Here is a 27325-nt window from a genome sequence, read left to right as displayed (position 1 = left end):
ATGTTTGCGTGGAGTTCTCGTGTCTTTTCATTCTGAATATTTTCACATTCTTTAGGTCCTTTTGATATCTTTGCATCATCTCACTGATGCTTTTTATATCATCTACATTCTTCTATTAAGCAGCTTGCAGGTCATTTAACCCATTAACTCCCTCTCTGTGACTGGTGCATCTGTTGACTCTTTTCCCCCCTTTTATCTCTAGACTGGTTTTCCAACCGTACGAATATCTTCCAATCTTCCTTTCTGATGAAGGGTACACACACCCAAAACATCAGAACCGGGCCTTTGTTTACAGATGCTGACTGACCTGCTGTGTATTTCCAGCATTTTTTAAAAAAAATTAAGATTGCCAGCATTTGCTGCTTTTCCTTTATTATTTTTCTCATACATAGACTCCCAAATGTTGAGCTCTCTTTTTAGATGCTGACTGACCTGTGCGCATTCCCAGCATTTTCCTTTTTTCCCAACTGCTGCAGATAAAGGTCACTATTTTTTAATATCCTATTTCAGTCAGTTAAAAAGCACCCCTTCATAATTCAGAAGAGATTAGGATTACTATAAATTCAAAAAAACTCCCATACCAACAAGTTCAAGCACAGAGATTACTAATATTTATCATCGCATCCAAGGTGTCACTGGATAGCTGTTACTCTGTGTCGAATGGAAATTGGCAGAACATCGAGAGTCTGCAAACCACTTTTCAACATTTGCTCGAAATGAACTTCACCTCAGTTTTATTTTAAACTAAAGATTATCCTCAAAAATCTGGAAGCCCCGACTCCAGCTGGTCTCCTGACCCTTACAAAAATTCAGGTAGATAATTAAGGTTCTACTTTAGAACTACTGGCGTGCAGTGAACTTTACTGACGTCACACAGAAGAAACTGGCTGGAGGAAGGTTGTGGGTGAAAAAGAGTATGAAACAACAGGGAAAAACTATGGGTCATTGGCATGTCCCATTCAAAAGTATCCAGATAGAACTTGATCAGTACAGACTGGGGAACAAATTAATTTAATTTGCAATACGTACACACACCACTTACTTAACTCCGTTTGGTTAGCATGGTAGTAACTGAAGTCCACTGTTCACACTGAATTCCTATACATCTGTCTCATTTCCCTCAATCTCTAATAAAGGAATTATTTGCAGTGATCATCTTCTGACGTCATCACACAACAACATCAACTTGTATTTATATAGCATCTTTAACATAGTAAAACTTCCCAAGGCGCTTCACAGGAGTGTTACCAAACAAAATTTGACACCGAGCCACATAAGGAGATATTTGGACAGGTGAAGAGGTAGGTTTTAAGGAGCGTCTTAAAGGAGGAAAGAGAGGCAGAAAGGTTTAGGGAGGGAGTTCCAGAGCTTAGGGCCCAGGCAGCTGAAAGTACGGCCGCCAATAGTGGAGCAATAAAAATCGGGACTGCGCAAGACTACCATTACAATCCATTAGTAGTTTATGTCCCATGGCACTACAGTGCCTCTCCCTTCCCATGTGACCAAAGCAGCCCTATGGCTGCAACTATCAGTTTTTCATTGGCCAGACAATTTTTAGGGCCAGTGCAGGGAGTTGGTGGGGGGGGGGGGGGGGGGGGGGGGGAGGGGGGGGGGGGGGGGGGGGAGGGGTGGGGGTAATGGAGGGTTTTCTTTTAGGAGCAGGGCGAGTGAAGAGACAAGATCAGGAATCAGCTGCTGTTTCAACAAGTGTTAAAAACTAAATCACAGTAACTGTTCTGCCTTATAATTGCAGGAGTTTCGTTTTGTTGCCGCCAGTAGGTGGCAGTAAAGGGAAATGGCCAGTAGGGTCACTCAACAGGAAGTAGTATAGTGATAGCAGACAGAGGTCACAGCAGCATGGAGCGAGCTGCAAGTTAATCCACTGTAATCCTACATTGTTACGCCTTTGAAAGCATTGCCTGTGAGTTTAATGGTTTCATTACATATTCATGTTTAGATGTTAGTTATATCTCATGTATGTATGTAACGAGGTGCATTTCTTTCTTTTGTCTTTCTTAGTTTTACTCCAACCCAATGCAACTGATTTGTATTGTTTCATTGACCTCATGCAAGTGTGGCATTATTAAACACCGGAGCTTGGACGCTACATCCTGACTCCCATGTCGTTATTGAAAGGAGTTTGGCTGGCTGTCTGACTGCGTACAGACACATACACGTAGGGAGGACAGTACAGTAACAATAACTTGAGAGAATACATGCATGTCTCTCGGGATAAATGTAATCCATTCGGAGCTTTAATGACATCTTCAGAGCCCAGGTGAGAGGGAGGGAGAAGGAAGTTCTGACAAAGCAAGAATAATCTCAGACCCTGCTAACTTTGCCTCAGTAAAAGAACTTCTTGCAGGCAGTCAACAAAATCTCACTTTGGCTGTCTTTAAAATAGCATCACTTGCAAGACTGACGAAAGGTTGAGATTTAACTTTTTATTCTTGATTTTTCATCATTTATTCCTCCCTTTGTACTTATTCTGTAGCCATTGGCATAGAAGCGGTTTTTTGATGTCCCTGTTGGAATTATAAAAGCTCAACTTTCCTACCCACCCCTACCCTTTGCTCCATTTAGAACATATACACCCACACACGGGCAGCACGTACATTATTGTTATCCCTCAAACATCTCCCATTGCTGGCTAAGTTCCAGTAAGCACAAATAAAATCAATGTGGGGCTGGCAGGAGGCAGGCCCCAACCCATCAGGCTGGCAGCATCCCTGCAGCTGCTGCCTTCACTTTCAATGCCTCCACTATAAACAGATGGGGAAGAGTGATGAAAGGGGGTTGCGTATATGCTTCCATCTTTCAGAAACTCATGTAAAGCTGGTAAACGATATTGCGACATTTAATGCTGACCTACTAATCAAAATATTGCTCAGTGTTTTGGCATAGTTATTAGATTCATAGAAATTTACAGCACGGAAGGAGGCCATTTCGGCCCATCGTGTCCGCGCCGGCCGACAAAGAGCTATCCAGCCTAATCCCACTTCCCAGCTCTTGGTCCGTAGCCCTGTAGCTTACGGCACTTCAAGTGCACATCCAAGCACTTTTTAAATGTGGTGAGGGTTTCTGCCTCTACCACCCTTTCAGGTAATGAGTTCCAGACCCCCACCACCCTCTGGGTGAAGAGATTTCCCTTCAAATCCCCTCTGAACCTCCTACCAATTACTTTAAATCTATGTCCCCCTGGTTGTTGACCCCTCTGCTAAGGGAAATAGGTCCTTCCTATCCACTCTATCTAGGCCCCTCAAAATTTTATACACCTCAATAAGGTCTCCACTCAGCCTCCTCTGTTCCAAAGAAAACAAACCCAGCCTATCCAATCTTTCCTCATAGCTAAAATTCCCCAGTCCAGGCAACATCCTGGTAAATCTCCTCTGTACCCTCTCCAGTGTGATCACATCTTTCCTGTAATGTGGTGACCAGAACTGCATGCAGTACTCTAGCTGTGGCCTAACTAGTGTTTTATACAGTTCAAACATAACCCCCCTGCTCTTATATTCTATGCCTCGGCTAATAAAGGCAATTATTCCGTATGCCTTCTTGACTACCTTATCTACAGGAAACTCTCTTTTTACCGACACCTAAATAATCGGAAATCTCTCTTAACCGGCAAAATTCAGGAGTAGGTTCAGATAAGTTTTACTTCATTAGTGGCCGTGTAACCAGGGTTCCTGGATCTGTGGCCGTGTAACCGGGGTTCCTGGATCTGTTGCCATGCAACAGGGATGCCTGGATCTGTGGCTGTGTAACCGGGGTTCCTGCACCTGTTGCCATGCAACAGGGACGCCTGTATCTGTGACCGTGTACGGGGCTCTCGTACCTTGGTAAGTATACCTCTCTGTAATCCGGACTTTTTGATCAACGGCACCACGCCGGTCCTGTTGGTGCCGGATAAAAAAAGTTTCCTGTACTTGGCCTGCTACCTTCAGGGATCTGTGGACCTGCACTGCAAGGTCCCTTTGTTCCTCTACACTTCTCAGTGTCCTACCATTTAATGTGTATTCCCTTGCCTTGTTAGCCAAATGCATTACCTCACACTTCTCTGGATTGAATTCCATTTGCCACTGTTCTAAATAAATTTTAAATTAAAAATCCACCTTTATCTGTGTATCTACACACCAAGGTCTCTCTGCTCCTCCACCTCATTTAAAATCTTACCATTTAAGGTGTGTTTCCTATTCTTACTTCCAAAATGTATTGTTTCACATTTTTCCATGTTTTGAACTGTGTCTGCTAGCTATCTGTCCATTTTATGTCTTTCTGCAATCTTTCATAATTTGCCATATTCCCTAATTTGATGCCATCAGCAAATTCCAGTATTGTTCCCTCAATCCCCAAGTCCAAGACATCTATATATATAAATCGGTTGATCTGTCTGTCTGTCCTTCTGTCTGTCTGCACGTGTGCGTCTGGGTGGCTATGCGCTCGAAAGTTACAGGGCGTACCTACGCGCGCGTTACCTCCAAAGAAAGCTTACGCTTCTGAGACGGTTTTAAGCGTACTTACATTTCGGCCGGCCTAAAATCGCACCCGCGGTATCCGAAAAACCTTAACATTCCGCTCATTAGCGACAGAGTGACCTCGAGGTCGACCAATCGTACGGCAGCTTGCTGCCGCGTGCGGCCGGGCCCTCCTACGGTCGAGTGACGGGACGATTGACCAATCCTACGCTTTGGTGACCTGACGGTCGACCAATCGGTGCGTGTGTGGGCAGGCCTTATCGTTCTGAACCGAGGTGAGTCGCCGCCATCTTGCTTCCATTCTTTTTCCTGCTTTCTGCGTCTTTCTTTTCAAATATACATTTCCACCAAAATAAAATTGAATTTATTAAATTGTTTTTTAAAAAAATTACTCATTTGTAAATATTTTCTCTAACTTGAACATTCTTTTTCCTACCTTTCCCCGTTTTTTTCTTAGGCCTGAAAGCCTGCGCCTTTCTTGCCCAGCCACGCCCGAGCTAGGTGATTGGGCTTCTGCTAAGCTCCTCACACCCCCCCACCCCCCCCGGTGTCACGTTACCCAGGGCAACGGCGTCAGCCACGAGGGTCAGGGTGCGCGCGCAGCAGGTGAGACGCAGCGTCTCTGTTCCGCGCTCGGCTCGGGCGGGGGGCGGGGCTCTCGGCCTTGGTGAGTGTTCCGCGCTCGGCTCGGCTGGGGCGGGGCTCTCGACAGTGCTCTCGGCCTTGGTGAGTGTTCCGCGCTCGGCTCGGGCGGGGGGGGCGGGGCTCTCGACAGTGCTCTTGGCCTTGGTGAGTGTTCCGCGCTCGGCTCGGGGGGGGGGGGGGGGGGGGGGGCGCGGCTCGGACAGCGGGGCGGCTGGGGCTTGGAGAGCATGGCTCTCGAGAGTGCGGGGCGGGGGCTCCGAGAGCGGCCCCCGCCCCCCCCGCCCTCTTCCCCCCAGTCGCTCTCCCTCTTCCCCCCCCCCAGTCGCTCTCCCTCTTCCCCCCCAGTCGCTCTCCCTCTTCCCCCCCAGTCGCTCTCCCTCTTCCCCAGTCGCTCTCCCTCTTCCCCCCAGTCGCTCTCCCTCTTCCCCCAGTCGCTCTCCCTCTTCCCCCCAGTCGCTCTCCCTCTTCCCCCCAGTCGCTCTCCCTCTTCCCCCAGTCGCTCTCCCTCTTCCCCCCAGTCGCTCTCCCTCTTCCCCCCAGTCGCTCTCCCTCTTCCCCCCAGTCGCTCTCCCTCTTCCCCCAGTCGCTCTCCCTCTTCCCCCCAGTCGCTCTCCCTCTTCCCCCCCAGTCGCTCTCCCTCTTCCCCCCCAGTCGCTCCCCCTCTTCCCCCCAGTCGCTCTCCCTCTTCCCCCCCCAGTCGCTCTCCCTCTTCCCCCCCAGTCGCTCTCCCTCTTCCCCCCCCCAGTCGCTCTCCCTCTTCCCCCCCAGTCGCTCTCCCTCTTCCCCCCCAGTCGCTCTCCCTCTTCCCCCCCAGTCGCTCTCCCTCTTCCCCCCCAGTCGCTCTCCCTCTTCCCCCCCAGTCGCTCTCCCTCTTCCCCCCCAGTCGCTCTCCCTCTTCCCCCCCAGTCGCTCTCCCTCTTCCCCCCCAGTCGCTCTCCCTCTTCCCCCCCCAGTCGCTCTCCCTCTTCCCCCCCCCCGTCGCTCTCCCTCTTCCCCCCCCGTCGCTCTCTCTCTTCCCCCCCAGTCGCTCTCCCTCTTCCCCCCCAGTCGCTCTCCCTCTTCCCCCCCAGTCGCTCTCCCTCTTCCCCCCCAGTCGCTCTCCCTCTTCCCCCCAGTCGCTCTCCCTCTTCCCCCCAGTCGCTCTCCCTCTTCCCCCCCCCGTCGCTCTCCCTCTTCCCCCCCCCCGTCGCTCTCCCTCTTCCCCCCCCCCGTCGCTCTCTCTCTTCCCCCCCAGTCGCTCTCCCTCTTCCCCCCCAGTCGCTCTCCCTCTTCCCCCCCCGTCGCTCTCCCTCTTCCCCCCCGTCGCTCTCTCTCTTCCCCCCCAGTCGCTCTCCCTCTTCCCCCCCCCGTCGCTCTCCCTCTTCCCCCCCCCCCGTCGCTCTCCCTCTTCCCCCCCCGTCGCTCTCCCTCTTCCCCCCCAGTCGCTCTCTCTCTTCCCCCCCAGTCGCTCTCCCTCTTCCCCCCCCCCGTCGCTCTCCCTCTTCCCCCCCCCGTCGCTCTCTCTCTTCCCCCCCAGTCGCTCGCTCTCTCTCTCTCTCTTCCAACAACAACATGCCCTCGAAAAAGCCTCGGCACCGCCAGGCACTTCAGCTAGTTTATGTATATATCGTAGATAAAAGTGGCCTCAATGCAATACCCTATGGAACACATCTCACATCTTCCCAGTCAGAGAAACTTCCTGTTACCCCCACATTTTTCTTTCTGCCTTATAACCATCTCTCTATCCCTGTGAGCACATTCCCTTTAGTTTCATATGTTGCTATCTTTGCCATAGGTCTCTATGCTTTTTTGAAAATCCACATAAACTACATCCACCGTATTTCCGTAATCTAACCTTTCAGTTATTTCTTCCAAGAATTCAATATGTTGACCAAGTATGTCTTGCTATTCAGAGATTTGTATTGAATGGCCTTGAATGTTTAACTAACATTTAGCAATTTCATCCTGTATTATAAACTCCAGTAGTTAACCAACAATGGATGCGAGACTAACTGGCCTATAATTTCCTGGTTTATCCTTGTCTCTTTTTTTTCTAAAAAAGGGACAGTAACTTTTGCTACCCTCCAGTTCTTTAGTACAATTTGCCTTGCCACAGAATTTTGGAAAATTATATAGTCAGAGCTTCAGCTATTTCTTTCCTAACTCTCCTCAGGATCCTCGGATGTAAACCATCACATCCAATTGATTTGTCTACCTTAAGTTTTGAGTAACTGCTATCATATCATTTCTCTTTGAATTGCAACCTTCCCTAACTGTTCCACACCCACCTCTGCTGGTTTTGCAACCACAGTACTGGCCTCCTCTGTGAAAATGAAGACAAATTATTTTGTGAATTCATTTGCAAGATTTCCTTCATATTTACGCAGCAGATTCATTTTCACTTAAACACGGATCTGCTTCTGTTTTCTGTCACGTAAATTAACTACATTACCTTAATGTGGCACTGGCTTGCTGGTTGACTTGCGTGGTACTGTTTGACCGTCGTAAATTGTTAATGGCACGGGAACTACTGCCGGAGAGGTTTCCAAGCCCAGCATCGCCCTGCAGAGAGGCAAACAACCATGGCATGACTTCTACATGTGACATTTCTCATTCCCTCGGCTTCTCTCACACGTATGCATTTACACACACCCAATACAACTTCCCAGTCACACTCAGGGAACCAAGAGCTTTTCCTGGGATATTTTTTTCCCTACTTGTGTAAACACTTCTGAAGTGCAATAGCACCATTTGTGACTTTACAAATTTTGCACTTTCCCAATTTGAGTTGTATTGCTGATCTTGGGTAGGGGGAGAGGAAGAGTACGGCCAGCAGTGAGGTAGCCAGTGACAACCATCAAAATCAATCTGACAGAGGCAGTAGTAGGGGTACGGTATTATAGTGGTTATGTTACTGGACTAGTAATCCAGGGGCCTGGACTAATGCTCCAGAAACATGTATTCAATTCCCACCACGGGAATTTAAATTCAAATAAATCGGGAATAAAAAGCTGGTCATCAGTATTAGTGACCATGAAACTATCGGATTGTCGCAAAAACCCATCTGGTTCACTAATGTCCTTTAGGGAAGGAAATCTGCCGTCCTTACTTGGTCTGGCCAGCGACACCCATATCCCGTGAATGAAAAAAATAGTACTAACTGTATCCAACCCTTACTGTTTATTGAACATACCACACATTAGAAGATTCAGCTTGGTGAACAGTCACAGATGACCAATTCAAGTGCATTTATGTACCATTAAACTGTACATATCCCCAAGGCTCCCATTGGTAAGCGCACCACCTAGAACACAGAGGTAAAAAGACCAGAAATGTCCCAGGTTCAATCCCTAGTTTTGCTCATTAGCTGGATAGTGTTCTCTGGACAAGGGAAAGGAGGGGGGAGGGGAGACATCATCCAAGATTCATGCTTCTAATTGCTATCCAGTATCCCCACATGTGCGGTTGTCAGGTGAGGGTAATAGGCGACTTAGCGGTGATTCACTCCACAATTAAAGTTAAGCTTAAATTGCCTGCAAAATGGCAATTTGGGTGCAATACCAGAAGGCTGCTGGTGTGACTGCATGTACCTCACCAGGAATCATCACATTCAGACTGGAGCACAAAAATCTAGGCTGACACTTCAGTGCAGTTTTGAGGGAGGGCTGCTCTGTCGGAGGTGCTGGCTTTCGGATGAGACGTTAAACCGAGGTCCTGTCTGCCCGCTCAGGTGGACGTAAAAGATCCCATGGCACTATTTCGAAGAGGAGCAGGGGAGTTATCCCCGGTGTCCTGGTCAATATTTATCCCTCAATCAACATAATTAAAACAGGTTATCTGGTCATTATCACATTGCTATTTGTGGGAGCTTGCTGTGTGCAAATTGGCTGCCGCATTTCCTACATTACAGCAGTGACTACGCTTCAAAAGTACTTCATTGGCTGTAAAGCACTTTGGGAAGTCCTGAGGTTGTGAAAGGTGCTGTGTAAACGCAAATCTTTCTTTCTTTATGACAGGAAGGGACATTAAAAAAAACATGGTGGTTCTAAAAAGTTGCATTAAGTTATATCTCAGGTTCCACATGCCTTATTTACCAAAGTGTTCCTCTTGGCTTTGTTCTCAGAGATGACAGAGGTGGAGCGTGCTAGCTGTTTAGCAGGTGAAGCACTGCTGGGGCGTTTGGACATGGATAACTGAGAGCCAGTCAGGCTAAGATCAAATCCATCACCCAGGAACGAAGAACTGCTTCGTGAAGTATTCATCGTGAACGCACATTAAAAAGCAACCTGGAATTAAATTAGAAAATGAGACGTAAATATTTGCCTTTTGAGTCCAGTTTAAAATAATGAAATCTTCTTGTAGTTTTCACAATAAGCAAGTTAACACATGCACTCTCAAGTCCTCTTAAATATAATATTTTACTAGTTAAACTGGTCAATGCATTGGCTAACTTCCTGAGTGAGGATTTTGTTACAGCGTGTGCTAGAAAACATCAGTGAGCAACAGGGCTAACAAATAGGTTTAGTAACAGCAGCTGAGAACAGTTCACAACACAGGCCAAGCACCATATCCAGGACCTTTCTGGTCTAAACATGTCAGCTTGGCTCACATGGTAGTATTCTTGCCTCGGAGTTAGAAGTCTGTGGGTGAAAAGCCCATTCCAAGAATTGACCTTATAATCCAGGCTGGCATTCCAGTGCAGTACTGAGGAAGTGCTGCATTTACTCACCAAGAATCTGCTCATCAACGCTTAGTTTGGGTTCCGCCAGGACCACTCAGCTGCAGACCTCATTACAACCTTGGTCCAAACATGGACAAAAAAAAAAAGCTGAATTCTAGAGGGGAAGCGAGAATGACTGCCCTTGACATCAAGGCAGCATTTGACCGAGTATGGCATCAAGAAGCCCTAGTAAAATTGAAGTCAATGGGAATTAAGGGGAAAACTCTCCACTGGCTGGAGTCATACCTAGCACAAAGCAAAATGGTTGTGGTTGTTGGAGGTCAATCATCTCAGCCCCAGGACATCGCTGCAGGAGTTCCTCAGGGCAGTGTCCTAGGCCCAACCATCTTCAGCTGCTTCATCAGTGACCTTCCTTCAGTCATAGGGTCAGAAGTGGGGATGTTCACTGATGATTGCATAGTGTTCAGTTCCGTTTGCAACTCCTCAGATAATGAAGCAGTCCCTGCCCGCATGCAGCAACACCTGGACAACATTCAGGCTTGGGTTGATAAGTGACAAGTAAAATTTGCGCCATACAACACAGGCCAAGCACTATATCCAGGACCTTTCTGGTCTAAACAGGTCAGCTTGGTTCACGTGGTTGTATTCTTGCCTCGGAGTTAGAAGTCTGTGGGTGAAAATCCCATTCCAAGAATTGACCTTATAATCCAGGCTGGCATTCCAGTGCAGTGTGCCTGGCAATGACTATCTCCAACAAGAGAGAGTCTAACCACCGCCCCTTGAAATTCAACAGGATTACCATCACCATCCTGGGAGTCACTATTGACCAGAAATTTAACTGGACCAACCACATAAATACTGTGCCTACAAAAGCTGGTCAGTGTCTCACCTCCCAACTCCCCAAAGCCTTTTCACCATCTACAAGGCACAAGTCAGGAGCATGATGGAATACTCTCCACTTGCCTGGATAAGTGTAGCTCCAACAACACTTAAGAAGCTCGACACCATCCAGGACAAAGCAGCCCGCTTGATTGGCACCTCATCCACCACCTTAACCATTCACTCCCTCCACCACCGGCGCACCGTGGCTGCAGTGTGTACCATCTACAAGAGGCACTGCAGCAACTTGCTAAGGTTTCTTCGACAGCACCTCCCAAACCCGCGACCTCTACCACCTAGAAGGACAAGGGCGGCAGGCGCGTGGTAACACCATCATCTCCAAGTTCCCCTCCAAGTCACACACCATCCTCAGTCACTGGATCAAAATCCTGGAACTCCCTCCCTAACAGCACCATTGGGAGTATCTTCACTACACAGACTGCAGTGGGTCAAGAAGACAGCTCACCACCACCTTCTCAAGGGCAATAAGGGATGGGCAATAAATGCTGGCCTTGCCAGCAACGCACACATCCCATGAACAAATAAATAAAAGCTGTCAGAAGTGCTGTCCTTCAGGTGAGAAATTAAACAAAGGTGCTATTTACCTGTTCCAATGGACATTACAGATCCAATGACAATATTCAGAGAGAATTAGAGTTCACCTGGTGTCCTAACCAACGTTTCAACCTCAAACCATAGTCATTCATTTCATTGGTGTTTGTGGGATCTTATTGTGCACAAAATAGCTGCCATATTTCCTAGATCGCAGGTCACTGGATTTGAAAGTAACTTATTAATTTATTCTACGTGAACAACTTTGAGATATTTTTGAGGACACATGATAAAGCACTATGTAAATAGAAGATTTATGGGGAAAAATTGGGTTGTTTTGTGTCTCCCGTTAGTGCCTGGGCGCGGCACTGCTATTGCCTCCCGCGAAATTCAGCGGGAGGTTAGCGGTGGCAGTAGCCAGTAGCGCCCCGTGGCGCTGCACCTCCGGTGATGAAGTCATCGCCATGCGCAGCACCCCGCTCGCAAACTTCGGTCACGCCCCCTGACCTACCGCCGCACGATATGTCCGACAGGGTGAGGGTGCCGTTTCTGCGGCCGCGGCGGCACAAATTAAAGGGCAGGTGCTGAGCGGCCATTTTGGGGGGGGGGGTCGCCCACCAGCACCTGCCCCGTTCCGCTTCTTCATGCGGGGTGCCGGCTGCGATCGGTCAGAAACACAATACCAAAAACAATATTATAATTGTAGAAATTCAGAGGGTAAAACAGACCTAAATTAAAAGAAAAAGAAAAAGTCATCAATCTTTTAAAAGCACCAGATTTCTGGTAACAGCTGAGGATCTGCCAAGTTCATGAAGACATTAATCGTCAATCGCAACCTCAATGTGGGCTGAATCTGATGGACAAAAGACATTCACAGGGTTTAAGCTGCCGTTACCCAAAACAAATCTTGCTGCAGCTTTGTATGAAAGTGCCAGCTCAGAGCAAAAGTCAAAGTAGACGTCACGCTTTGTTTTATCTCCCCCAAATATAGTTTGGCTAATTCTCTTCTGTGTGAAACAGCCAAAACAAAGATCCTTGGCACAACACACAGGATTCTGATGGTCTGCAGCTAGCACTGTTTGAAAATCTGCAAGGTTTAGAGCTCACCTTGGAGTTCTTGTATCCAGAATACAGACTACTTTCCACGTAGAACAAAACATGGTACATTAAAGATTGCATTTTCAGCTCTTTAATTGTGTGAACTACTTTCAAACTGCTTTTATTCTGTTGCTTGGCGTGCTGAAAATACAGCAAACACAAAGGGCCCCTTCACCATCCCTCTCTCTGGCCAGCACCAGCACTTCACCCTGACACACTGCACGTTGCCAGTCTGCATGCTCCAGACAAAGGAAAGGAGGTTTAATATTCAACAATGACTGCTCACCCCCATCAGGTGACTGCAGAGCGAAAATAAAAATGACTGCCCTCATCATCGCCCTCTCATCCAAGAAGGTTACAATACGCATATACAAGTAACACAAAGGACTGGGGAGAAAAAGCAATTTATAACTGAAAGAATGCTAACATTCTGCTGAAAAGCCATCATTTTTTAATTCAACAACCTTTTGTTATCACTTAGGTTCCACCCTAGCCACTTCATCCTACCCAATGAATAAAATTAATTTGTTGTCTTTACTGTTCATCTGGAGTCGCTGGCCAATCTCTGGAGCCGAGCATAATGTCATCTCTGACAATGTGAACAAAGGCACAAAAATAGCCAATTGTGCCAAACAATGTTCCCTCTAAGCAACGCAGCCATGGGAATGGGAAAGCTCCCGCGCAGGCCACTCACCGGCTTCTCCTTCGTAAATGCCGCACATGCGCAGAAATTTAAAGGGACTGCGCACCAAAGGAAACAGGCCGCACAGAACAAAGCGCAGCTTACAGGGAACATTGGTGCCAAATCCAATTTAATAAACTTTCTAGTTTAACAGCTTTTAACTTGCTCTGTGAGGATTAACTAGAAATTTGGCAATATTAATTTCAACAAAAATAACTGGAGAAATGTAGCTTTAATTTAGAAAGTACAATAACGTGCAATAAAAATTCACTCTAAACTCACTTTCTTATTCGCAGGTTGCTACCCATTACCTGGCACCAAGCACTGGGATGATAGATTGAAGAGAGAATTCTAATTACTTTTAATCCAGCTACTTGGAATTTTGCTTCTTTTGCAAATTGAATCTTTCAACCCCAGGCCTTTTCATAGACTAAAACATTGCTGCAGAATCCTCTCAAATAACTTCTTACATCTGGCTTTTAAATCCTCACTACTTTTTTGAGATAATGTACTCTTTATCTATTTTTAGCCTATCCAGTATCACTACTGTCTCCTCCTTTACTGGTACACTGGCAGCATCCTCTTCTCTAGTGAAGACAGATGCAAAGTCCTCATTTAGTACCTCAGCCATGCCCTCTGCCTCCACAAGATCTTTTTAGTGCCTAACTGGCCCCACCCTTCCTTTGACTTCCCTTCTACTATTTATGTGTTTATAAAAGACTTTTGGGTTCCCTTTTATGTTAGCTGCTAAACTATTCTCATACTCTCTCTCTTTGCCCCTCATTCCTTTTTTTAAGATCTCCTCTGTAATTTTTATATTCACTTGGTTCTCTACTGTATTATGAACCTTACAATTGACATAAGCCTCCTTTTCCAGTCTCATTTTATCCTCTATATCTTTAGAATATGTTGTAAACAATGTTTTTGAGTTGAATAAATGAATTTTTGACAAATTGAAGCCTGGATATTTTCCTTTACAGTTGTGAGCATAATTTAACAATACGAAAGCAACAAAAGTACACAAATTTACACTCAAACTTTGGAATCTTATTTAAGTATAAAATACCACTGCTCTTACTAATAAACCTTACATAGAAACATCGAAGATAGGAGCAGGAGTAGGCCATTCAGCCCCTTGAGCCTGCTCCGCCATTCAATGCGATCATGGCTGATCATCCAAATTCAGTACCCTGTCCCTGCTTTCTCCCCATATCCCTTTAGCCTTAAGAAACATATCTAACTCCTTCTTGAATATATTTAATGAATTGGCCTCTACTGCCTTCTGTGGTAGAGAATTCCACAGGTTCACCACTCTCTGGGTGAAGAAATTCCTCCTCATCTCAGTCCTAAATGGCTTACCCCTTATCCTTAGACTGTGACCCCTGGTTCTGGACTCCCCCGCCATCGGGAACAGCCTTCCTGGATCCAGTCTGTCTAGTCCTGTTAGAATTTTATAAGTTTCAATGAGATCCCCTCATTCTTCTAAACATACAGTATTACGGTAATTCATTGTACTTTGGGTGGGATACATTATAGGAAATGTTGAAAGAAAAGGACAAGGCAAAGTTATCTCTAAAATATTTTACTAAAATAATCCTAATAATCATTTACCGGCTATACAAACATAAAAGTTTACAGATGTAGTATGTTTCTGTGTCAGCTGTGGCTCAGTGGGTTGCACTCTCGCCTCTGAGGCAGAAGGTTGCGGGTTCAAGTCTCACTCCAGAGACTTGAGCACAAAAACTAGGCTGACACTCCCAGGGCAGTGCTGAGGGAGTGCTGCACTGTCGGAGGTGCTGTCTTTCGGATGAGATGTTAAACCGAGGCCCCGGCTGCTCTCTTGGGTGGATGTAAAAGATCCCATGGCGCTATTTCAAAGAAGAGCAGGGGAGTTATCCCCGGTGTCCTGGGGCCAATATTTATGCCTCAATCAACATCACTAAAAACAGATTATCTGGTCAATATCACATTCCTCTGTGTGGGAGCTTGCTGTGCGCAAATTGGCTGCTGCGTTTCCTACATTACAACAGCGACTACACTTTTTTAAAAAAGTACTTCATTGGCTGTAAAGCGCTTTGGGACGTCCAATGGTCGTGAAAGGCACTATAGAAATGCAAGTCTTATTTTTTTTTCCTATAGAATCTCTTCAAAACGATGCAAGGGCTTTAAAATGACACAATGGGATAATAATGTACAAACACTCAATGCATTCATATTAAATTTCTTCCTTCACTATTTTAACAGGGCTATTAACCTGTTTAAAATAACTTGGTTCATACATTTCTTAAACTGCCAGAAGGAACTTCAATTTTTTCTATTGATCATTCATATGCCAGTATCCCATTACATTTTACAAAGCTTCATGGTGTTAAAGATAATTCTTCAAACTAGACAAGAACAACAGAAAAACACTGAAATCTACTAAAAGCTGCAGAAGGTAATGTCAAGGTGACAGAATTCCCTACAAGAAAATTCTGGGAAAAACTTTAGATGTCAGTCTCGGCGCAGTGGTAACTACTTCCCTCCGAGCCAGGGGATCAGGGATTCAGGCCCCGCTCCAGGATTTAAGCACATAATGTAGGCTGACACTCCCAGGGCAGTGCTGAGGAAGTGCTGCACTAGTGGAGGTGCTGTCTTTCGGATGAGATGTTCAACCGAGACCCCCCCGCCATCTGCCTGCTCAGGTGGAAGAAAAAATACCACGGCACTATTCAATGAAGAGCAGGGGAGTTCTCGCGGTGTCCTCGCGGTGTCTTGGCCAACATTTATCCTTCATCAACACCACTAAAAGATTATCTGGTCATTTATCTCATTGCTGTTTGTAAATTGGCTGCCATGTTTCCCTCATTATAACAACAACAACTTACATTTATATAGCACCAATAACGTAGTAAAACATCCCAAGGCGCTTCGCAGGAACATTATCAAACAAAATTTGACTGCACTTCAAAAGTACTTCATTCATATGAAATGCTTTGGGACATCCTGAGGTCGTGAAAGGCGCGATATAAATACAAGTCCTTTATTCAACCCTTTAAGTCAGGAGTATCCAAAATTTAGAAATTATATTTTAAAAAGCAATCAACTTTCACCAGGAGATGCACCACGCGCCCATTCAACAAGGTATCTCCTGAGGTACTTTTACTTAGTTTCATGAGTGTCCAGAATGTAGCCATGTTTTAGCAACTTCGCTTTAAGTTACAGTTTCCCTTTTTATGCTACTTCTTCTCCACCAGTGCAATGCCACGAAAAAGCTGCTGGATCACAAGCTTGTGCCTTGGCCACCGTCACCCAACTGTGAAGGATTTATGCACAAGTTTTATGCATTACCATCGCCTAATCCCCCACCATCAACATCCTGGGGGTCACCATTGACCAGAAACATAAATACTGTGGCCACAAGAGCAGGTCAGAGGCTAGGTATTCTGCAGCAAGTGTCTCACCTCCTGACTCCCCAAAGCCATTCCACCATCTACAAGGCACAAGTAAGGAGTGTGATGGAATACTCTCCACTTGCCTGGATGAGTGCAGCTCCAACAACACTCAAGAAGCTCGACACCATCCAGGACAAAGCAGCCCGCTTGATTGGCACCCCATCCGCCACCTTAAACATTCACTCCCTCCACCACCGGCACACCGTGGCTGCAGTGTGTACCATCTACAAGATGCACTGCAGCAACTTGCCAAGGCTTCTTCTGCAGCACCCCCGAAACCCACGACCGCTACCACCTAGAAGGACAAGGGAAGCAGGCACATGGGAACACCACCACCTCCAAGTTCCACTCCAAGTCACACACCATCCTGACTTGGAAGTATATCACCATTCCATCATCGCCACTGGGTCAAAATCCAGGAACTCTCTCCACAACAGCACTGTGGGAGTACCGTCATCACATGGACTGCAGCAGTTTAAGGCAGCGGCTCACCACCACCTTCTCAAGGGCAACTAGGGATGGGCAATAAATGCTGGCCTTGCCAGTGACACCCACATCCCATGAACGAATAAAAAAAAAAGTTGATGGAGATGATTCGACAACAGATTTTCCTTTTCTCCCTGTAGGGAGAGTGCCTTGTTAAATATGGACAGCCCATTAATGGAGATGTAGGAACCTCACCAGACAAATAACCTCTTGACTATGCATCCTTCTGAAGCGATTCAATAGAAACATACTACATCTGTAAGTTTTTATGCTTCCACAGCTGGTAAGGGATTATGTACCAGGAATATTTTTAGTCATGCTCACAGAAAGCTAAACAGAAGGTAGCAGGTCAAACACAACAAAAAATTAAGAAAGAGCTTGCATTTATAAAGTGTTTTTTCCCCATGCTCAGGACATCCCAAAGTTCTACACAGCAAATGAAGCACTTTCTGAAATACAGCCACTGTTGTAATGCAGGCCAATTTGTTTATGATCCAACATGAATCCCTCAATTGGTTTACTGTCTTCTAATTCAATTTCAGTTGGCCACTATCCTCCACATAGCTCACAAATTCAGGTTTTTCTTTTAAACTTTAAAGAGGGAAATAAATAATCTTACAAGCGGGATAGCAGAACTAAGTCCCTGTCAAGTGCTGTGACCTGCGAGTAAATTATAATCAAGTCACAGCAATGTAGATTCTAGACATTGAGGATACTTAAGTATTTTCTTGAACTAGTGAAGGAGCATCCTAAAGTTCACTCTGTAACAGACGGTATGGATGTGAATGGGAGCCATTACAGCAAGGGCCCACGTGAGCCTTGACCCATCTCCAAGATGTTTTGGCCATGCACAAGTCTGGCCAGGGACGAACGCTACTGACTGTAAACCATAAAATGGTGATTTCAGATCAGGATTTGCCGAGCGCCATGGATCCCATCACGTTTTTATTAACTGCAGGGTGGCAAATAAAAGACAAACTGACATTCTCACTGTAATAAATCTATGTGAAGTTAGGTTTACTGATTGTCAGAATTCCGGCAAGTACTATTTTAAATAGATGCAATGTACCAGACAGTGAACAAGGTATTAAAAAAAAACAGCTGTCAGTTTTACTTAACAGAGGAAGAGAATCTATTGCGAGTACATCCAAACTTTGACTAATTCCTCTACAACAATTCTCATTCACCTTAAAACTAGCCAACTACATTTTAAAAATAACCCAGCTATAAAACCCGTAAACTATCTTGGCAGTTACATAGATTTTTCTAGGTTTTATTTGACTGCAAATGAACCAAGGCCATTTCCTTCTTGATTGAGTCGAATGTTACCATAGGCAACACTGGTAACAGTCACAAGCATGCTCCACTATTTAATCCCTGGACAGGAAAACCTTTAGAGATTAACTAGAGATTTAATCATCAATGCAGTGCTTCAAATATTTGGGGTTCAACCACAAGAGCATAAGAGAGAGAGAAAGAAAAAGAGATCCCACCCAAGTCCCATGATAGAATCAGAATGGCTACAGCACAGAAGGAGGCTATTCAGCCCGTCAAGCCCGTGCCGGCTCTCTTCAAGAGCACTTCAGCTAGACCCACTCCCCCGCCCCTTCCTCATAGCCCTGCAAATTGTTTTCCTTCAGGTACTTATCCAATTCCCTTTTGAAAGCCATGATTGAGTCTGCCTCCACCACCCTTTCAGGCAGCACATTCCCGATCCTAATCACTCGCTGCGTAAAAGAGTTTTTCCTCGTGTCGCTGTTGGTTCTTCTGCCAATCACCTTAAATCTGTGCCCTCTGGTTCTCTACCCTTCCCCCAATGGGAACAGTTTCTCTCCATCTACTCTGTCCAGACCCCTTATGATTTTAGAACACCTCTATCAAATCTCCTCTCAACCTTCTCTGTTCCAAGGAGAACAAGCCCAGCTTCTCCAGTCTATCCACGTAACTGAAGCCCCTCATCTCTGGAACCATTCTCGTAAATCTAATAACAACAGAAAATGCTGGAAATACTCAGCAGGCTAGGCAGCATCCGTGGAGAGAGAAACAGAGTTAACGTTTCAGGTCTGGGACCCTTGCAGAAAAGGGTTAACTAGGCTGTTAAAATTCACTTAATGCATCGTGCCTTTATCCTTTATTTACAAAGTATCATATCTTGGCCACCTTACCGGTCTTGCCCCAACACGATGCAGATGGGAATGACTTCAAGGCAACAACTGGAGCTCAAAGTAACCAGTCCGGGCCTGTGTTGGCAACTTATAGCAACGAGCCTCAGCCTAAAGTAACATTATAATTGTTTATATCAGAAACGATACAGTGCAACACAACAATAACAAGACAAAAGAAAAATAAATCCCCCACCCACTCCTGTTGGTTACATCGATGCTTGTCCTTCACGTCGCCTTTTAAACTGCTGTGACTGCTGGCACAGCAACCGAAGACTCAGCTCAGGCCCAGAGCAACTTAGCAACCGAGTCCCCCTGCAACCAAACTTCACCTCCGCGCACGTCCCGCCCACCTTGGCCGCCGATTGGTGCTCGGCCGGAAACCGCGGGCTGCTGATTGGCTGAGGCCAACGTCAGTCAGCCCTATGCCCCGCTTCCGCTCTCAAGTTAGCTTGACCGGGCACTCGCGCCCGCTTTTCCTGCTGCAAACCCCACACAGCTTCAGTTGGACACCGTGCAAAGACGCTGCCGGCGCTCCGCCACTTTGGAAAGCAAGGGTTTTAACTAAACATGCTTTCCCCCCTCCAAAAAAAAGCAACCATGCTGTATAATGTGGAGCAATACAAATTATAGATGTAAACAGAAAAAAAACAATGTAAGTTGTTATTATTCTATTAAAATTAATATTTTCCAGATCTGCAGTGGTTACTTTTTCAATTGCTCAGAAACGAAAAGACTTGCATTTCTATAGCGCCTTTCACGACCACCGGACGTCCCAAAGCGCTTTACAGCCAATGAAGTACTTTTTGAAGTGCAGTCACTGTTGTAATGTAGGAATCGCGGCAGCCAATTTGCGCACAGCAAGCTCCCACAAACAGCAATGTGATGACCAGATTGCTCAGAACCAATAGTCTTTTGTGAAGTTATTCTCTCTCCGCCCTCTCCCTACACACTTTGTCCAGTTTTAAAATCAATGTTATTTGAAACGCATCAGAAGTTTCACCATTCTTCTCAATAAAGTGGCCTAGAGTCCTATTCAATAAAGGCAAGATTATAACTTGTGGTCAATCCTGCAGGTAGCCAAGAGCCAAAACTCTACCATTAAGTAAAAGTATTGCCCCTTCCCAGTGCCAGTCATAGCACAAGGCATTTAAAAAAAGAAAGATTTGCATTTATATAGCGCCTTTCATAACCTCAGGATGTCCCAAAGCACTTTACAGCCAATGAAGTACTTTTGAAGTGTAGTCACTGTTTTATTGTAGGAAACGTGGCAGCCAATTTGCACACAAGCTCCCACAAACAGCAATGTGATAATGACCAGATGATCTGTTTTAGTGATGTTGATTGAGGGATAAATATTGGCCCAGGACAGAGTGTTTTAACAGAACCATTTTCCCATAGGTGGATTTCGTCTGCTATGATCTAGGACATGTCCTTCTGATAACCTGTCCTTTACACCAAACGTACAGCACAGAAACACGTCATTTGGCCCAACTGGTCTATGCTCCACACGTGCCTCCTCCCACCCCCCTTCCTCTAACTCTATCAGCATAACCGTCTAATCCTTTCCCCTTCATGTGTTTTTCTAGCTTCCACCTAACTGCATGGGAACACTGGCATAGTGGCTATGTTACTGGAATCATAATCCCAAATTCCTGGAGCTAACCATCTGCATTGAGCATGAGTTCAAATCCCATCAAGGCAATTGGAGAATTTAAATTCAATTAATTAAATAACTCTGGAATAAAGAGCTAGTATCAGTAATGGTGACTATGAAACTATCAGATTGTTGTAAAAACCCATCTCGTTCACCAATTTCCTTTAGAGAAGGAAACCCGCTGTCATTACCCGGTCTGGCCTATATGTGACTCCAAAACCACAGCAATGTGGTTGACTCTTAACTGTCCTCTGAAATCTAGCAAGCCACTCAGTTGTCGAGAAAGTGGCTCACCACTGCCTTCTCAAGGGCAATTAGGGATGGGCAATAAATGCTGGCCTTGTGAGTTCCACATTTTAACCACTCTCTGGGTAAAGAAGTTTCTCCTGAATTCCCTATTGGATTTATTGGTGACTATCTTACATTTATGGACTGTTAATTTCAGGGTTCGCACTAAGAATATCAAAACTAGGAGGAAAGATTGAACAGGAATCTCTAGAAAAGAGCAGACTGAAGGATGACCTATTAGAGGGATTTGGTAGACAATCAAAACTAGGAGTCATAAATATAAGATAGTCAGTAATAAATCCAATTTGCTACCACATGAAGTCGTTGAGACAAATAGCATAGATATATTTAAGGGGAAGCTAGGTAAGTACATGAGGGAGAAAGGAATAGAAGGTTGTGCTGATAGGGCGAGATGAATTAGGGTGGAGAAGGTTCATATGGAGCATAAACACTGGCATACACCAGTTGGGCCGAATGGCCTGTTTCTGTTGTGTAATTTCCAGGGAATTCGTAAGTATAAAGCAGTTTCTGATTGTTCACTAAACAAAGTCTTTGTGGTTCTGAATGATAGAATGATCACGATATAAACTTATTCTGATAAAGGTGTACATTTTCACGTGATTTATTTTGTCTTGCCTTCTCCATTCTCAAGATTGCTGAACTCTGCATTACATATTTTGGGGGCTCTTTAGAGCCCCTGATGTTTTCCCATTGCATCATCCCTGATTATCTTTTACCATCCACTTGATCTTTTAGCATGACCTTTTCCAGACAGTTACACCCAATAGCTTTCCTACTGACTCCCTGATAACGTGTGCACAGTTTGATCATCATTTTCATAACCAACCTCATCAATAGTCTTTTCTTTTGCTCTCAAATTATTGCAAGGTCTAGGATTACACCAAATCTCAAAAAACCTAAGCTGCAAGCCGGCTCTCTGCTGTCAATGTCAAGACTAGGCCTGCCCCTCCCTTTTCCCCTGCCCTTCAAATTGGGCCTGTTGCCACTGTCAAGCTGTGAAGAGGACTCTGAGGCTGAACCAGACCATTCACAACCTCGGTGTCCTATTTGACCCCAGGATAAGCTTCCGACCCCATATCCACTCTATCACCAAGACCATCTACTTACACCCCTGCCTCAGCTCACCTGTTGCAGAAACCCAAAGCGCTTTACAGCCAATTAAGTACTTTTTGAAGTGTAGTCAGTGTTGGACTACAGGGAAACATGGCAGCCAATTTGCACACAGCAAGGTCCCACAAACAGAAATTAAATAATGACCAGATAATCTGTTTTAGTGATGTTGGTTGATGATAAATATTGTCCAGGACACTGGGGAGAACTCCCCTGCTCTTCTTCGAATAGTGCCATTTACATCCACCTGAGAGGGCAAATAGAGCCTTGGTTTAAAATCTCATCCAAAAGACGGCACCTCCAACTGTGCAGTTCTCGCTCAGTACTGCACTCGAATGTCAGCCCAGATTATGTGCTCAAGTCTCTGGAGTGAGAATTGAATATGCAACCTTCTGACTCAAGTAAGAATGCTACCACTGAGTCAAGGCTGACACCTTAATATATTAAAATATATATTGCAGATAAACAGAATTTTCTAGGTCCCCTAGAATGTAGATGTTGCCATCCACACTTATACACCAATGATCTTAAACATTCACTCCCTCCCCCACCGGCGCAGTGTGCACCATCTACAAGATGCACTGCAGCAACTCGCAAGACTTCTTCGACAGCACCTCCCAAACCCGCGACCTCTACCACCTAAAAGGACAAGGGCAGCAGGCGCATGGGAACACCACCACCTCCAAGTTCCCCTTCAAGTCACACACCATCCTGACTTGGAAGTATATCGCCATTCCTTCATCGTCGCTGGGTCAAAATCCTGGAACTCCCTCCCTAACAGCACTGTGGGAGTACCTTCACCACACGGACTGCAGCGGTTCAAGAAGGCGGCTCACCACCACCTTCTCCAGGGCAATTAGGGATGGGCAATAAATGCTGGCCTTGCCAGCGACACCCACGTCCCATGAATGAATTTTTAAAAATCTCAAAACTCTTCTGCAAGGGCAAAAGGCATGATACGGCTGAAGTGGTTGTAATTCAAAGATTTTGGAGGTTGACTATTCATGCATAGGGATCAAAAATCATAGCAACAGGATAATGTTTGCTCATCTAGAGATAAGTCAGGAGGCTCAAATTTAAAAATAAATAGCGGCAATCATAGGAGCAAGTGGGATGCACAGCCAGTCAGTTAGGCAAGTTTACTTTGGAGTGGGTCACAAGTCAACACCCACTGAGGGAAACAAAGGCACTCAGCAATATATGACAGTAAAGTCTCACTGGGATCAGCTGTATTTTCTAACCCCTGCAATTATAATCATTTCTATCCAAAATGTTGCCTCATGATCTTGGGCGTGTTCTGCTGAGGTCAAGGCAATGTGAAATAATTGGTGCAAATATGCAAAGGCAGTCTTTATTCCAGCTCATTCAAAATGCCAACGCAGTGACACAGACTGAATACCAGGATTTGGAAACAAGGTGTTAAGAATATGATCTGGGAACATTTTGCAAATGAGTGGAACGTTGTCTAGAAAATGTTTAACTCTTGCAGCAGTGACACCTGATTATGTAGATGCTCTCAGATTGGCATTCAGCTTCTGGTGCGTATGATATTTTCCCATTGTGACTGTCGACCGCATCTGAATCATCTTTTTACTTTGATAGAAGTCTGATTGAATTTCACATGGTTGGAAGTTGCTGTACATGTCACAAGCTTTGATATAATCCGGAGCATTGCCAATTGGGACTGACTATTCCAAAGTTGAAATGCTTACTTCATGCACTTCTTTGCACTCTGAAGGTGGAGAAGCCAGATCAATCTGGACTGCTGTGGGTTCTGATGAAACATTGGCCTAGAAATTCAGGTCGGAGGCTTCCCCGCGGGTGTAAGCCCCCAACCTGCACTTATCTTGCGCGCCGGCCGATGAGCTGTGGGCCCCCGTGGAATTGCGATCCTGGGCCTGCTCCAACTGCCGGTGCGCAGTGCTTGCGTATCCCAGGGGCGCAGTTAGTTCGATGCGTCCCCTGGGATCACGTGGGCCATGGAGAGCCAATGGTAGCAGGGAATGCTTCATTCATAAATTTGACAGGAAGGGCTGTCAAACTTATAAATACTACAAGCCCCAAAACATCACTAAATCTTCAAATAATTTTTTTTTAAAAATCACATTTTTTAAATAAACTATAAATTACATGAAATAACTATTTTAAACAATAATTTAAATTTTTGAAAAAAATAATTTTATTTTCTAACAGGGCTAAAAATAAACTTACCTTTCTTTAAAGTATTTAAAAATAATAAACCTGTGGAAAAAATGTTTTAATTTTAATTAATACACCACTTACCTTGTAAAAAGCAGGCCTTGCGACTGCTTTTTATATGTGTAACTTCTGGAGGCTTACCCTCCCGGGAAAACCTGCAAAAAAAACCTAAGTTCGATGCGCACGCGCAGCAACTCCTGCGCACCCGTTCGACCTCTGAACCCCTTCGTTCAGGGGTTCAGAAGTGCCAGTTTCCCACGCATGCGCAGTGCATGCAGGAAACCGGCACTTCCATTGGGCTTACGGGTGAGTATCCCATGCGTACTCATCCGTGGAGACCCGAATTTCTGGGCCATTAACTACTCTGTTCTTTCCACAGATGCTGCCTGCCCCGCTGAGTGTTTATGCCATTCTGCCATTTTGTCACATCCGCAGCCTTTTTTTTGCTTTTTCAAATAAGTTTATAGGTAGAGCCTGCCTTTCGGTGAAGTTAGTCGAAAAAGGGGGCAGGAACATTTGATTTAAACCGAGTTGGACATTTAAAAAAGGAAAAAAATGCATCCAGGGAAAGATAAGACTTTAGAAAAACAGGCATAAATATTTTGTCAAAAGCTGCTTTAGTTTAATTCAAAATGGATAGTACATATAAATAATACATCGATGTGTTAACTCACAGAGAGCTTAAATGTTTTAATTTGAAGAAACTGTATAATAGCATGTAAATTCAAGAATAAAATGTTTGTGAGGGGGAAAGTCTATGTCAACCATGCTCTGCTACAGGCATGCTTCGATCTAGCTTCTCTGAATGTAAAGTGACTTCTGCCCAGCCTCCACATGCCCTGCCGCCAAAGGGCATTTCTGCTCCCAGGCTTTGGCAAAACAGCTCAAAATATCTCCTAGCTAGTGTCCAACAGTGCCCCGGATGAGAGGTACCAGCCTCTCCGCTTCTGGATTTCCTCACGGCAGTGCAATCGAGATCAGGAAGTCTACCTCTGATGTACTATGCCTGGTACTTAACACACCGCCAACAGACAAGCTCTGGAAAGATGAAAAAAGGTGATGATAATATATAAAATTGACACGACGGGACCAGAAACACTGCCACCGCCAGTACACTGCATTCCTGAGTAAAATTGTACTTGTCTAACTCTTTCATTCAAATCAATAAAGTTTAGCAAACAAAAGGATTTATTAAATTATATAGATATAGGATCCTTCATAGAACAAGAAAAATAAAAACAGAAAGTAAAGGCAACAGTTAATAAAGCATTTGGGTTCCTGGGCTTTATAAATAGAGGTATAGAGTACAAAAGCCAGGAAGTTATGCTGAACCCATATAAAACACTAATTCGGCCCCAGCTGGAGTATTGTGTTCAATTCTGGGCACCACACTTTAGGAAGGACGTGAAGGCTTTGGAGAGGGTACAGAAGAGATTTACTAGAATGGTTCCAGGGATGAGGGATTACAGTTACATGGATAAACTGGAGAAGCTGGGTTGTTCTCCTTGGAGCAGTGAAGGCTAAGAGGAGATTTGATAGAGGTGTTTAAAATCATAAACGGTTTAGACAGAGTAAAGTGAAACTGTTTCCAATGGCTGAAGGGTCGATAGCGAGAGGACACAGATTTAACGTGATTGGCAAAAGAATCAGAGGCGACATGAGGAAAACCTTTTTTACGCAGCGAGTGGTTAGGATTTGGAATGCGCTGCCTGATAGGGCGGTGGATACAGATTCAATAGTAGCCTTCAAAAGGGAATTGGATAAATGCTTGAAGGAGAAAAAATTGCAGGGATATTGGGAAAGAGTGGGGGAGTGGGACTAACTGGATTGCTCTTCGAACGAGCCAGTGCAGACTCGATGGGCCGAATGGCCTCTTTCTGTGCTGTACTATTCTATGATTCTAGAATTGCTGTAAAAAGATTTGTGAAATTGAATCAGAAATAAAAATATGCTAGAAAAGAAAACCATACATACCTACGCATGCTAACTAGGAACTTAGGTACACTGTAGATATTAAAAATAATTAGAGAGAATTTATCGCAGCTTATCCTTCCAGGCTGGATTTGTGCACTATGTACATAGCATTTCAAGTTTGTACTACACCGTTTGAAGACAACTGAAATGTCAAAACAAAGCTGGAGGAAGAGAAAAGAAGCTGAACCAGCAACTCAAAATATATTTTTAAAACACGAAGTTGATCCCCAATTTTCATTGCTCCACCATTGGCAGTCATGTCTTCAGCTGCCTAGGGCCTAAGCTCTGGAATTCCCTCCCTAAACCTCTTCGTCTCCTTTAAGACGCTCCTTAAAACCTACCTCTTTGACCAAGCTTTTCGTCATCCGCCCTAATATTTCCTTATGTGGCTCGGTGTCAAATTTTGTTTGATAATCGCTTCTGTGAAGCGCCTTGGGACATTTTTTACTACGTTAAAGGCACTATATAAATGCAAGTTGTTATTATTCTATTGAAATTAATATTTTCCAGGTCTGTAGTAGTTACTTTTTGAATTGCTCAGAAAAGACTTGCATTTCTATAGCGCCTTTCACGACCACCGGACATCCCGAAACGTTTTACAGCCAATGAAGTACTTTTTGAAGTGGTCACTGTGCTATTGTAGGAAACGTGGCAGCCAATTTGCACACAGCAAGCTCCCACAAACAGCAATGTGATAATGTCCAGATAATCTGTTTTAGTGATGATGATTGAGGACTAAATATTGGCCAGGACCCCAGGGATAACTCCCCTGCTCTTCTTCAAAACAGTGCCAAAGGATCTTTTGCATCCACCTGAGAGAGCAGATGGGGCCTCGGTTTAACATCTCATCTGAAAAACGGCACCTCTGACAGTGCAGCACTCCCTCAGTGTCAGCCTAAATATCCGTGTTCAAGTCTCTTTGATTGGGACTAAGCCTGACTTCGCCCCTTTCCTCTCCGAAACACATGCCATCTTAAAACTAGAGGAAAATATCCCTAATATG

General features: G+C 45.0%; 1 protein-coding gene and 1 long non-coding RNA gene across 4 annotated transcripts in view; one reads left to right on the top strand and one right to left on the bottom strand.

The window, feature by feature from the left end:
* cep131 (centrosomal protein 131) overlaps positions 1–9361 on the bottom strand; it is a 94856-nt gene extending 85495 nt beyond the window's left edge. For 2 of the 3 annotated variants that reach the window (XM_085963834.1, XM_085963836.1), the window contains exons 1-2: positions 9185–9361; positions 7552–7661 (exon numbers count right to left, since the gene is read on the bottom strand). In XM_085963834.1, the coding sequence (XP_085819960.1) occupies positions 7552–7661; positions 9185–9361 (287 nt within the window). The remainder of the gene's footprint in view (positions 1–7551; positions 7662–9184) is intronic. The other variant, XM_085963835.1, reaches the window with a different exon arrangement.
* LOC147102906 (uncharacterized) lies at positions 1815–13933 on the top strand. Its single transcript, XR_015073154.1, has 3 exons — positions 1815–1921; positions 9223–9410; positions 13288–13933. It is a non-coding gene; the product is annotated as an uncharacterized LOC147102906 (long non-coding RNA).
* Positions 13934–27325: the final 13392 nt, after the last annotated feature.

The sequence above is a fragment of the Somniosus microcephalus genome, chromosome 21 (assembly GCF_052327205.1).
Source record: "Somniosus microcephalus isolate GS21.2 chromosome 21, FLI_Smic_1.0, whole genome shotgun sequence".
In the NCBI taxonomy this organism is placed as follows: Eukaryota; Metazoa; Chordata; class Chondrichthyes; order Squaliformes; family Somniosidae; genus Somniosus; species Somniosus microcephalus.
Note: the sequence above shows the minus strand (reverse complement) of the source record. Positions and strands in the feature narration are given on the sequence as shown.